Source organism: Narcine bancroftii, chromosome 4, assembly GCF_036971445.1.
Source record: "Narcine bancroftii isolate sNarBan1 chromosome 4, sNarBan1.hap1, whole genome shotgun sequence".
NCBI classification, from domain to species: Eukaryota; Metazoa; Chordata; class Chondrichthyes; order Torpediniformes; family Narcinidae; genus Narcine; species Narcine bancroftii.
In genome coordinates this window covers 219,406,238-219,420,587 of record NC_091472.1, presented here as the reverse complement: position 1 = coordinate 219,420,587, position 14,350 = coordinate 219,406,238, and the positions used below count along the sequence as shown (strand labels likewise).

The 14,350-nt window shown below is 45.0% G+C and overlaps 1 protein-coding gene across 4 annotated transcripts in view; it reads right to left on the bottom strand.

The window, feature by feature from the left end:
* LOC138761594 (receptor tyrosine-protein kinase erbB-4-like) overlaps positions 1–14,350 on the bottom strand; it is a 910,121-nt gene that overhangs the window by 175,544 nt on the left and 720,227 nt on the right. For all 4 annotated transcript variants that reach the window (XM_069933967.1, XM_069933965.1, XM_069933966.1 and 1 more), the window contains one exon: positions 5,660–5,845. In XM_069933967.1, the coding sequence (XP_069790068.1) occupies positions 5,660–5,845 (186 nt within the window). The remainder of the gene's footprint in view (positions 1–5,659; positions 5,846–14,350) is intronic.

Here is a 14,350-nt window from a genome sequence, read left to right as displayed (position 1 = left end):
AAACTCATCATACCTAACTCCCTCAGCAGTACCTTTGCTTGTGTGTCCACATGTTTCCACATCCGTTGATAAGACCTTCTGTGGCATAACGACATCCCGAGTTGGGATGGGGTGAGTGCAGCTAGCATTGCCTGCACAATCTCTTTGGTATCCAGGTAATCCATGCCCCTCTCTTGGCCAACTGTCAAAGGTATCAAACACCTTGAGTGCTTTTGACAGCTGAAAGCTTAAAGAACACATGTCAAAACTCCTAAAGTTCTCAGAAGTACTTAAAGCATGTCAAACGTTTGGGACAAATATGAATGTTTGGCCTGGTCCTTCACAGCGGTTCCTGTCACTGAAATCAGTGATGGCCCTGTTTGTGCATTAGGACCATAAGGCTGTTTCTCTAGAGAGCTTCAGTTTCTTGAGGCACCCACTCCATGTGAATGCACTTTCTGAACAACAGTACTGAGCGTACTTTTAAGACATCAGTACCTACCTCGATAACAATTCACTTGTGAATCTGCGGTGATCGTTTACTGCAACCTGGTCTCGTCGAGTTCAGGAAGACTGGAGACACTGGGAGATAGTGTCATTGTGCACCTTCGCTCTGTCCCTTGTGAACAGCTAGGACTTCCCAGTGGCCAGCCACTTCAATTCTACACACCATCGCAGCACCGACATGTCAGTCATGGCCTCATTGTGCCAAACTGGAACTACCCACAAATTGGAGGAAAGCTACCTGATATTCCATCTCAGCAGTCTGCAAACAGACCCGTGAATATCAGTTTCTCTGATTTCCATTAACCCTCTTCCCCATTCTTTCTCTTTCCCTATCTCTCTGTCTCCCACCTCCATCCCTTCTCCTATCAGAGCTACCTTTTGCACTCTTCCCCCATCACTACTCAACTTTCATTTGTACCCTCCTACCTGTATCCACCTGTCAGGCTGTACTCCTCCCCTGCCCCCTCCTCCCCTCTTCATTTCCAACACCACTCCCCACCCACTTTTTTATTCAGACATCCACCTGTTTTTCCAGATTCCCGACGAAGGGCTCAGGTCTGAAACATTGGCCACCCTTTACTTCTGCTGCGCGACCTGCTGTGTTTCTCCAGCACGTTTCTGTGTTGCACTTGACCCCGGCAACTTCAGATTTTCTTGAGTAACTCAACGTCAGCGGGTACACAAAGTAAAAGACAGCACTAGTTTCAAGTTTCCCTCTCAAGTCCTTGCTCAATGTAAATAATAGCCCAAGATTGTATCTGAAAACTGTCAGTTGCTCATGGGTATGTCAATCCCCAACAACTCTGAGCAGTTTCACTGGGGATTGACATACAAGGCAGTTTACACCTGAAGTATGTTAATTGATCAGATCCATTTCAAATACAGAAGAGTGTCCTCTCAGGAGACAGCTATGGTTCAGGTCATGAGTAATATTTTGGAATTCATTTAACAATGTTTGATTATGTTAAAATATCAGCCAGTGCTTTTAAAAGTTCAACTTTCTTGATCTAAAATGCGCAATTGATGTCCTAAATCCTGCACTCAAAGCCCTGACTGATGAAGGCAAACTTGCCTTTCTACCTCCCAGTCCTTCCGTTGTACAACGTTCATTCACTGTGTGTCCTGGGCTCATTAGTTTGCACTAAGTTCCATTTAACCAGTCCTTTCACCACTTTCCCAGTGGCTCTAGATCCTGTTTCACCACAGACCAACCTTCTTCACTGTCCATTACCTCACCAAGTTCGGTGCCTTCCTCAGCCTCATGAATCATACCACCTACTCAATCTTGAACATGGCTGATAAATAACAGAGGATTGGGCACTGATTCCTGGGGCACAGCACTGGTCATTACCCTCCAATCTGAAAGTCAACCCTTCACTCCCACTGACCATCAAAGCAATTTTGCCTCCAATGTTTGGCATTTATAGCTAGATGTTAATGAACCATAAATCACATTCAGAAACTTAAGTTAATCTCTTGATGGGTTGCACATTGGAATTAAGGCTAATAGAATTCAAAGGAAAATTGCTTAAGTGCCTTGAGATAATAGTCGAGATTATCCAGATGTAGTTCAGCATTTTTGTAATGAGATACCACATGGGTAACAGGCCCTTCTGGCCCACAGGCACATGCTGCCTAGTTACACCAACCAACCAACTAACCCCGTACATTTTTGCAACATGGTAGGAAACCAGAGAACCTTATGCAGACAGTGAGAGCACATATACCCTCATTACAGACAGTGTCGGATTCAAACCTTGGTCGCAGGGACTGCAACCGCAACGTTAATTGTGCCACCCTATTTTGAAGTCATACATTTTCTTGAAACACTGGGGTGGGGTTTAAGATCAGGAGACACCCACTCTTCAATCTAACTAAAGACACTGAAGGATTCATCGTTGATGAAGCTTTTGCCAAGGTTTCTCTAAAACGGAGAAGGTGTTTGGAGTGGAGGCAAGCAGAGTGTGGGTGGATTGTCAGAGCTGGTGCATTAGGTTTCCTAGTGCAAGCAAACAGAATGTCCCCTGAATTCAGGACAACATTGGAAGGAGAGCAAGGTGCTTAGCTCCCAGAAGCAGCTCGACTCCGAGAAGGCCACTTCCTCACTGCAAGGAAATGAGAGTTAAACAGAGGAGAGTCCACTTATCTAGTGTTCCTCACCAAATGAGGGCAGTGATCTAATTTTCATTCAATTGTCCACTTCACCTGAAACCCATACATATCCTTTGGCTGGAACTAATTGCCCAACATGTTCCTTTTACTGTGGAAGTTTAAAGATGCCCACAGCCTAGTGGGTTGATAAATTGCTACCGTTAGACAAAATCCAGTAAATCTATGATGAAGTACTCAGCCCCTAACTGGACAAGGACTGCAAGACAAAGAAAGACTTTGAACTCATTTACTGCAATCAGCAACATGGCTACATACAACGAAGTCCCACAAATATCATCGATCATATAATGTTTCAGGTGACTGCGAGTCTTCCAGCATGTAGTTCATCAATCCAACCACAGAAGTGTGGCCCGAATGACCTGCATTCAACAATTGGCATTCCACTGGACAGAATAAACACAGAAAGAGATGGAGCAAGTAATCATTTGGCAGAAAATTATTTCCCGACTGCACAAGTGAAAGAACCAGTTTTTAGTGATTAGCATCCAACTAAATGAAAGTGTCAGCTTCTCTGTTAGATGGAGTTGGGTAAGATTTACAGAGTAGTAAATATCTCCCTGGTTAGAACTCAGAATTTGTCCTATCACGAAACAACAGAAACATCGTTTGATAGAATTATGAGGGCAGCAGATCTGTGCCCAGTCCATGCTTTGAAAATCTACTGCAGCCATTAAATCAGGTGGAGAGCGAGGAAGAACTCAGTTCCTTGTAGTAACTCACCGACATCAATCATTCTGATGTTCACACTAATTCTGTGTTTTAACACTTTAATATCACCCTCCCCATACACGCACTAACATTACCCTCCCCGCAAACATATTAACATCACCTGCCCCTTACACAATAATATCACCCGCCCTGTACACTCACTAACATCACACTCCCCATACACACTAATCTCATCCTCCCCGTACATGCACTAACCTCATCCTCCCCGTACACGCACTAACATAACACGCCCCGTACATGCAATAACAACTACTTCCCATACACACACTTACATCACCAGCCCCGTACACACTAACATCACCCTCCCCGTACACACGAACATCACCCTACCTGTACACACAATAACATCAGCCTCCCTGTACACACTAACATCACCCTCCTTGTGCACACACAAACATCACCCTCCCCGTACACACACTAACATCATCCACCCCGTACACACTAACATCACCCATCCTGAACCCAATATCACCCTCCCCGTACACACGAACTTCACCCTACCTGTACACACAATAACATCAGCCTCCCTGTACACACTAACATCACCCTCCTTGTGCACACACAAACATCACCCTCCCCGTACACACACTAACATCATCCACCCCGTACACACTAACATCACCCATCCTGAACCCAATATCACCCTCCCTGTGCACACACTAACATCACCCTCCCCGTACACACGAACTTCACCCTACCTGTACACACAATAACATCACCCTCCCTGTACACACTAACATCACCCTCCCCGTTCACACACTAACATCACCCTCCCCGTACACACTAACATTACACTCACCTTACACACTAACATTACACTCACCTTACACACTAACATCACCTTCCCCGTACACGCACTAACAGCACCCTCCCTATACACGCATTAATATCACCCTCCCTGTACACACACTAACATCACCATCCCCGTACACATTAACATCACCCTCCCCGTACACACACTAACATCACCCGGCCCATACACACTAACGTCACCCTTCCCGTACACACTAACGTCACCCTTCCCTTACACACTAACGTCACCCTCCCCGTACTGACACTAAAAACACCCTCCCCTTACTGACTTTAACATCACTCTCCCTGTACATACTAACATTAATCGCCCCGTGCACACACTAACATCACCTTCCCCACACTGATTCTGCTTATGTCCTATATACCCATATCCAGTGCTGTCTCAATGGGCATTTTTTGCCAACTCATTGTATAACATACCAAAATCATGCTTTCTGCCATAATGTAATTAATAAAGCAACATTACTTCCCTCTCCAAAACATAACTTACTTTCTACAGCCAATGTTTCCCCTCAGACTCTGTACAATATACACAAAGCCTGCAATCTCTCTGACCTTCATAATATAATAATATTCATGCCACTCAGAAACTGTATCATGTGTAATATCCTGCCCTTTCTTAGACTGTCTATAACAGATTTATCTGGTCCCTCTGACGTTAAAATGTAAGGTACATCTTCCATTCTCCAATCTATGGTATAACAGATACACACTATGTTTTCTCAGAAAAACCGTAAAACACTGAACATCCAGCGCCTATGGTGATTGATAGATCTCGTATAAGTGAATTTTCCGGTTGGTTGAGGTAAGCTGCTATTTGGATTGATGAACTGACCACGGGGGAGTGGGGGGCTGCAATTTTTAAATTACGCGTGATGATATAGCCACCACTATAGCTGCACTACTACCAGCCCACTGCAGGGGGCAACCATTGTACTTGCAGGTAGGCAACTTGGGAGGCTGGCCCCACCATGCCGGCTGTCAATCACCAGCCCATATAAAGACTCAAGATGGCCCCTTCCTAAATCAGTTGGCCACTGGCCACCCTGACCACCCCAGACCCATCTGACCTTCTGAATTCCAGATAACGGGGATTTTACTGTACTCTGATATACAGTCATTCTTATAGCCCTATATCATGCTCTATCTCAACAGTGTTTGGCCAAAGATATTGCATACAGTTTATCCCATTCACATCCACATCAGTTGACATGTTAATATCACTCCTCAGCTCTTAAAACTGCAGGATTACTTGGGCTTCGAAGTCAGTGATGTAATAAGTCGATGAGGTATGAAAAGCAATCAGTTCAGGGAAGGTGAATTGTGTCCTTGTTGTTCCATCATTTCAAGCCTGAATCAACAAACTGTTCAATGCCAAGGAAGACTACAGAGACAGTGAACACGTTCAACGTCTTCCTCAACAGCAAGTTCATCCAGGTTATTCCCATTGATGCCTTACCTTAGCAATCTGGACACTCCAGTTGAGAAGCAGCTGGGAGCCAATGTTGTCCTTGTGCTCACGGACGTAGTCTAGTAGGCAGCCATGGGGCATCAGCTGAGTGACCAACTGGATTGTGGGACTGAGGCAAACACCCAACAGGCGGACCAGGTGAGGGTGGTCCATACTAGCCATAATCAGGGCTTCCTGGGGAGAGAGAGGTCAAAGGCAAGGTTTAGTCATCCTGAATCAGGAGGGCACACTACACCATGTTCATCTTCTCTGGAAGGAGGGAAAGAAGAAGAGCAGAAGGGAAAGGATGGAGGAAGGAAAATATAATCATTCAGTCCTTTTCATAACCAGCAGATTCTTAGGATTTGAACATGTAGCTTAAACAGGAACACATCCCCAGCATGGGCCCAAAACACTTCCAGGTGAATGAAACATCTTTGAACATGGTTGAGCGAGCTTAGGTGGCAAGGTTAGCGCACTCCTATTACAGTACGAGCCACCTGGATTTGAATCCATTGCTGTTTGTAAGGAGTTCAATCGGGGACTTGTTTAAGGACTCTTACTTTTGCACTTTGACTTTTTAAAAATTCTCTGCATTTCAGTTTATTTACATTTCTTTATCTGTTTACATGTGTATGCTGTGTACAGTTTTTCTTTGCATTACCAATAAGTTACTCTACCTCGCCTGCGGGAAAAAGAATCCTGTATATGATGTTGCATACGATGTCATGTGTGTACTCTGACAATAAATCTTCTGATATCTGACCTCTGGGAGCTCCCACGCTCCAATGTTCCAAAAGTGAACAGTGCCTGGCATGTTAAGTGGGTGGAATTGGACGGCACAGGTTTCATGGGCTGAATCGTTAAAGTTCAACTCTGCTGCTAATTTGGACATGGGCTATCTTACACCAAGCTGAGTACAACTGTAACATGACACCAGGCAGATGGGCACCTAATGTGCAATGGGGTGTCAGCTGGGATTTTCCTCAAGTGATGGTAGTGGAAACTACAAGTTCATTCACCCAAAAGAGGCACAGCAACTGGCTGAGTCTCAGATGGAGACAGGAAGGAACGATCTCCTTCGATATTCCACCAATAGATTCTGCACACTGTGCCATTTGGAGAAGGCAGGACATGAATAGTATTTTGAGATTGTAGCAGCACTACAAGTTCCAGCAAACCGACTGCCGACTGTCATGACACGGTGACGTCATCAGGGCGCGTCACGCAAGGTTTTTAAAAAGGTTGCGTGCGTCAGTAAACAGTTTTGTTGGAACTTCCTCTCAACTGTAACTCGTTACTCTCTCTTCTCGAATTAACCTCTGTGACATCAGTGGCTACAATTGGTGACCCCAACGGGCCCAAAATGAAATTTTGGACCAGCGATGGACAGCACAGCAGTATCCCTTAAACTGCCTGTCTTCTGGACATCGCAACCTGAGGTCTGCTTCGGACAGGCAGAGGCACAATGCTACATCAGAAAATAAAGTATTATTTTTACGCCACCAAGTATTACCATGTGGTGAGCGGCTTGGACTAGAACACAGCCGGCCGTGCTGAAAGCATTCCTCCTGTGTATTTACGAGCTCTTCCAGCATGAGCGAGCTGTGTTGCTCCTCCACATTGATGGCCTGGGAAGCTGCACCCCTTCAGAGCTTATGGGTGACACTGGCACTGGCAAACGGCCACACCGTGTTTTCTCTTTGAACAAGTATTTCTAGAGCATTTGCCAGTACACACCTGCCTCATGTTATCAAACGAGGATTGCAGCGACCCTCGAGCAATGACTGCACAGGCGGACATCCTGCGGTGCGCGAAGCAGCAGGATGTGAAACCCATCGAAATAAATGCTGCATCATGCTCCAACAATGAGAACATCATCTCCAAGGACATATGTGACTCAAAGAATAGCAGCTGGTGCTTCTATCACCAACATTGGGGTGGTGGTGCTTGCAAATGGCGTACTCCTTGTAGTTTCTCAGGAAACACTCAGACCAGCCATTGATAATGGCTATGATGGCTGGCCACCATAACAGTCTGCTTTATGTATGGGTCGAGCTCTTGGCATGAAAATTCCTGTGGATGCTGATTTGGAGGTTAGCCTCCTTCCTCCTTCATACCAGAGAAGCAGGTCCCAACCTCACGGCTGTAAATAACAGCTCTATCCATATATATGGGACAAGATCCATGGCTTGAAATTCGATGGCAGCAAGTTTACGTCGAGGATCACTCTTTCTGCCATATCCCGACTGTTGCTGAGAGGAGACTTCCCTCCACGCCCAATCCCTAATGATGGATATGAAAGGATGCGCTTGGTGGACAGCACAACATTCCAAACCTTCTGCCTTGGAGATTCAAAGTTACCCGCCCTGCACTTGCATGCCCTCACATATAGGAAGAACGAATTTGCCAGAATCCTCAAAGACTTTGCTGACACCATCAATCCCCAGTTCTCCAGTGCTACTGAGAAATATGTAAGCCTCCATATTTTGACCCAAGGACTGCCTGTATATGCCAGAGTCCATTGACTGCTGCCTGAAAAGTTGCACCTTGTGAAGCAGGAGTTTGCTAAAATGGAAGAGTTAGGCATTATACGCAGGACAGATAGCCCATGGGAGTCATTGTTGCATATGGTGCCCAAAGTCACAGGAGGCTGGAGACCCTGTGGCAATTACAGATGCCCAAGTGTTGCAACAACAACAGACCACTATCCTGTACCCCACATACAAGAGTTTACAGCAAATCATTACAGGGCCAGGATTTTCTCAAATACCTGTTAACACAGAAGCGTTTTTGAATTTTTGCGGATGCCCTTTGGGCTGAAAAATGCTGTGCAAACTGTGCAGTGGGGCATGGCATGGACTTAACTTTCATCAACTTCGTTGACATTTCTCGTTGCCAGCCACACCCATGTAGAACATTCAAAATACCTGCGTTTACTCTTTAGCCGCTTGCGAGAGTTCGGGCTCACAGTTAATACAGCAAAGTGCCAGTTCAGACAGCCGACCATTGAATTCCTGGGACACAGAATCACATGCAAGGGTGATTCCTTCTAAAGTGGAGCCCATCATGAGATTCCTGGACCATCAACGCTCAAGGGTTTCCAACAGTTCCTTGGGATGGTAAATTTTTACTGCCATTTTATTCCTGCTGCGGCACATGTCAAGAAGCCCCTTTTACAACCTGATGTCTCAGAATAAAAAAGAACTTTGCTGGACGGAGACAACTATAAAAGCCTTTTGGGGGACTAAAGATGCATTAGCAAGTGCAACCATGCTGAGTCTCCTGCGAATGGACACACAAACTGCCTTATCGACAGATGCATCTGACATGGCCGTAGGAGTACTAGAACAATGCGTGAATGAACAATGGAAGCCACTAGCATTCCTCAGCCGACATCTTCGCCATGCAGAAACCAAGTACAGCACCTTCGATAAGGAGCTGGTGTTCAGGCACTTTCGATACTTCCTCGAGGTCAGAGACTTTATGGCCTTTACAGACCATAAAACATTAATGTTCACTTTTGGTAAAGCTTAGGACCTTTGGTCAGCCTGTCAGCAGTGTCACTTATCCTACATTTCGGAGTTCTCTACGAAGACAGAGCACATCTCCAGAAAAAGGAACGTGGTGGCTGATGCTCAATCCAATGCCACTTTTCAACAAGTATGTGCTCTTTCCCAAGCTGTTGACTATTTCACAGAGGCTCAAAGGCAAGGTGCAGAGATGTCTGACTACAAGATGGACATTACAAACCTGCAGCTCCAGGACCTGCTTTCAGACCTCAGGGCAATATGCTACTTTGCGATGTCAAAACAGGACAACCACGCCCTATCGTTCCCACCTCGTGGAGGCTCCACATTTTCAATGCCATTCATTGCCTATTGCATTCCTCCATTAAGTTAACGGTCCACCTAGTATCTGATAAATTCATCCGGCACGGTCTGAAGAAAGACTTCACTCACTAGGGGAGGACATGAGTGGACTGCCAGAAGTCGAAGGTACAAAGTCATTTGAATCACCAAAGCGCAGATTTAAACATGTAAACATTGATATCGTCGGCCCAATCCTAGTGTCTAGGGGATTCAGATATTTATTCACCAACTTCGACAGGTTTACTAGGTGGCCAGAAGCAGTTCCCATGGTCAATGCTTCAACTGAGTCAAGCTCTATAGCTTTTGTTTCATCCTGGGTCTCTTGTTTCGGTCTGCCTGTACATGTTACTTCAGACAGAGGTCCGCAGTTTACCTCTGCCACCTGGAGTGCTTTATATAGACTCCTAGGGATGCAGCTTCACCATTCCATGGCCTATCATCAACAGTCCAATGATATGGTGGAGCAGTTCCTTAGGCACCTGCAGTCAGCACTCATGGCTCACTTACAGGGACCAGATTGAGCAGATGGGTGCTACTAGGCATCAGAACAGCACGTAAAGAAGACCTCAACTCATCATCACAGAGCTGATCTATGGAGCACCTCTGGTCATCCCTGGAGAGTTTGTCCCGTCTCCTTGTGCCGTCAGTGACGTTGTGCAAGCGACAGGTCTAGGAAGGAAAGTAGCTCCAAAAAATACCAGCTTCTCGACATGGCACACAATCATCCTTCATTCCCAAGGAACTCGGAGATTGTGAGTATGCTTTCGTCTGAAGAGGCGCACACAGATCACCTCTACAAACATGTTACGAAGGACCATATAAAGTTCTACGAAGCTCTAGGACAACATACATCTTAGACATTGGGGGACAACAAACGTTCACAGTGGACCTGTTAAAACCTGCACACATTGACTTAGAATGGCCTGTGCCGTACCCAACAGTTCCATGGCATGGCCGGCTGCCAAAGACTAATGAACTGGACCTTTCTGAGCCAGTTCTTGGGGAGGGAGGCATGTAGTGGCACTACAAGTTCCAGCGAACCAGCAGCCGAATGTCATGACGTCACGATGTGGTGCGTTATCAGGGTACGTGACGCGGGGTTTTTAAAAAGGTTGCATGCGTCTGTAATCAGTTTTGTTTGAACTTCCTCTCAACTACGACTCGTTACTCTCTCCTCTCGAATTACAAGATGATATTATCAAACAAAGGTCGAAGTTTGCAATTGAAAGAAGCAGCTTCAAAGGTCTAAATGATTTGCGTGATGTATCTGGGAGACTGGATTGTGTTCTCTCTGGGTGCTCACATTTTTATCCCTTCAAATGGGAGAATATCTTGCGTGACTGCCTCTCAAACAATGCAACTGTTTCGCAGGCATTCAGTTTGCCCCAAGATGCGAGCGTCAGCATAAACACAGACTTCTTCGGCTACTGAACATTGAAAGGCTGAGTGTGGAGAGAGCCCTCATATAATGGAAGGCTGCATTGATGCAGGGGGCCACAGAAGTATCACTGGTGCTCTGACACAACTATGAACCAAACCAGTCGCACTGAATGCAAAGACCAAATGTAATATGAACAGAATGTAAAGGGCTTTGGATTTGGTTAAACAAGGAAGTCTGCAGATGCTGGGGTCAAGTGCAATGTACAAAAGTGCTGGAGAAACTCAGCAGATCATGCAACATCTATAGGAAGTAAAAGCCAGACGACATTTTGGGTCTGGGCCCTTCGTCAGGAATCTGGAAGCCTGACTTTTCCAGTTCCCTTCCTCTGGTTTCTCTCTTTCCCTCTCCCTCTGTCTCCATCCCTCCAGCTCCCCAAGACTTCCTCCTTCTTCAAGAGAGCTACCCCTTTCTTAGCTCTCTGCCCTCTCCCCATATTACTTCAGCACCTTTCTCTTCTACCGTCTGTAATGTTTCTTTTATTGAAATAAAGAAACAGGTTCTTTTAATAATAATTATAATTTATCAGGTGAAGTACTCACAACTCATGGAGGCATCCATTTTGAATCTACTCCTAGCTGCAATACTTATCTCCTACTCCTTCTAGTGGTCAGGATCACTAGCACTCTATCATTACATCCCTTTCCTTGAGATGTTTAATCTAACAACATGAAACACTAATATAGTATTCATTTCAAAGTAAAGTTTAACACAACATAAACACAAACATCAGCAGCACAAACTTTTTAAGTGTGCAATTCTTTTTCTTTTAGAGATTCCATCTATCAGGTGCTTTTATAATGCATGTGGATCTTCTTAACACAGGTTCTTGTGTGGGCTCTGCTGGTCCACTACTGTCTAGCACTGGTGGTGTTTCTTCTGTTGTTGTGCAGGCTGGATCTTCTGCATTTGACTGTTCCTGCAGAGTCTCTTGTGTTTTCAGCAGGCTCTTTCAATTCCTCCTCAGTATTTGACCATCCTCTGTTCTAACAGTGAGGGATCTTGGATTTACTTCCTCCAGAACGGTGGCCTTTTTGTCCCAAGTGTTGGAATCTCTGAGTCTCACTGTGTCATGTTGTGCCAATGGCCCTAAGCTTCTTGCTGACTTGTCATAGTTTGCATTTTTGTCTCCATTGCAGATGCTTTTGTTTCCATTTGATATTTTCAACATCCCTGTTCTTGTTTGGGTCTGCAGAGTAGGGAAGTGTGGTGTGTAGTCTACGTCCCATCAGAAGCTCACCGGGTGGCATACTATGTTCAAGTGGTTAAGCTCTGTAACTCAATAGAACTAGATAAGGATCTGAGCCACTGTCTTGTTCTTTCTTGAGAAACTATGCAAATTCGTTTCTCTGCTTTACCATTTTACAGTGGATGCAGAGGTCTTGAAATCACATGTTGAAAATCATACTCTACAAAGTTCTGGAATTCTCTACAGCTGTAGCATGGTCCATTGTCATTGTAGACAACTGGAGGAATTCCATGTCTTACAAAGATTGATTTCATATATATGATCACACAATCACAGACATATTAGGAAGCAGCACAATCTCAGTAGATTGACATATAATCAATAAGTAGCAAGTAACTCTTTCCATCCACATGGAACAGATCAGTCCCAACTTTCACCAATGGTTCCACTGGTATGTCAGATATGACCATGGGTTCCTTTGCCTGCTTTGAGTGATGTTTCAAACAAGCTTCACGACTTGTAACCATATCAATGTCAGCATTTATCCCTGGCTAATAAACAGCAGTTCTGGTCCTCCTCTAGCATTTTTCCATTCCAGGGTGCCCCTCGTGCACCCTTATTAGCAACACTCAGCTCTGATGTTGGAGTGTGGCTGACTTTCACCTCTAGGCCATCATTCAGATTCTAGATGACCTTCTGTAGAACTGTGTCCTTTTCTGTTTCAGCTGCAGTCTTCTTGGATTTCATGTTAGATACGGGAAGAGATTCAGTGATCAGGTTCATGCGGAGATTCACATCTGTCTCTGTGGAACTCTCATTGTGTGCTTCATTCTGCATCATTGTCCTGATAACGCATCAGTTAATACAATCAGTTTCCTTGGTGTATACACCAATTCAAAGGCATAACGTTGTAGCTTCATCATCAGTCTTTGGATGCGTGGCGACATTTCACTGAGATTTTTCTTGATTATCGCTATTAAAGACTTGTGGTCAGCTGTCTCGCCAAAAACAAATGTGTTGAAAACCTCTAGTGCTTGAGGTCATGCCATGGTAAGTAGTAGTGCAATCTTCTGTGCATCAGGTTTACTATTGAGTCCAATGGCTTGCAGGTACAGCATAAATCGTTGTTTGAACAACATTTCCATTCCAATTTACAACATCAGGAATCTTTCTACTCTCCATATTCTCTGCTGCTATTAACTGATTCTCACTCTGCACACTCCTGTGTTTCTTCCACTCCTGCTACCATGCACAGCCCTCATACCATGTGATTTTTTTATTGTAATAAAGAAATGGGTTATTTTATAACAACTATACTTTAGCTAAAGTACTCACAACTCTTGGAAGCATCTATTTTGAATCCACTCCTAGCTGTAACAACTCATCTCTGACTCCCTCTAGTGGTCAAGATTATCACTAGATCTCTATCATTAAACCCTCCTACCCATTACCATCTCTGACTTCTTACCTGTTAGCCTGTGCTCTTTCTCTCTTCCCCTACCCTTTTATGCAAACATCTACCTGTTTTCCCAAATTCCTGTTGAAGGGCCAAGGACCAAAGCGTCAACTGCCTTTTACTTCCTATAGATGCTGCATGTCCTTCTGAGTTTCTCCTGTATGCTTGTGCTTTGCACTGTGTTACCTTGGTAGATACAGTTCTGTAATGAATAAGGTTTATTTTTTAAATTAAAAAAGAAAGTTTAACATGCTGACTTGCAAATAAGCACTCCCTCTTTGCTGTGTCTCAGTGCAAGTTGCTGTCTGGGAGCTGTTGATCAGCACATGAGTTCAGTGTGATCTAGGGTATGGCTTGACCACCTGTTCAAAGGTGTGCTGGAAAGCTCAGGAGCAGGTTGGAAGTTTGTGGAGGTTTAGTATGACATCAAAAACCTTGGCATATTTCTACGGATGTGTGGTGGAAATTGTGCTGACCGGCTACATCATGCACTGGGATGGGGGCACCAAGACCTCTGAGTGTAAGACCTTGCAAAAGGTAGTGGACACAGCCCAGGACAGCACAGGTAAAATCCTCCCCACCATCGAGAACATCTACAAGGAACACTGCCGTCAGAGAACAGCAGCAATCATCAAGGATCCACTATCCAGCAAATGCTCTGTTCTTGCTTCTGCCATCAGGAAAGAGGTATAGGTGCCACAAGACTCACACCACGAGGTTCAGGAACAGCTGGTCCCTCTCCACC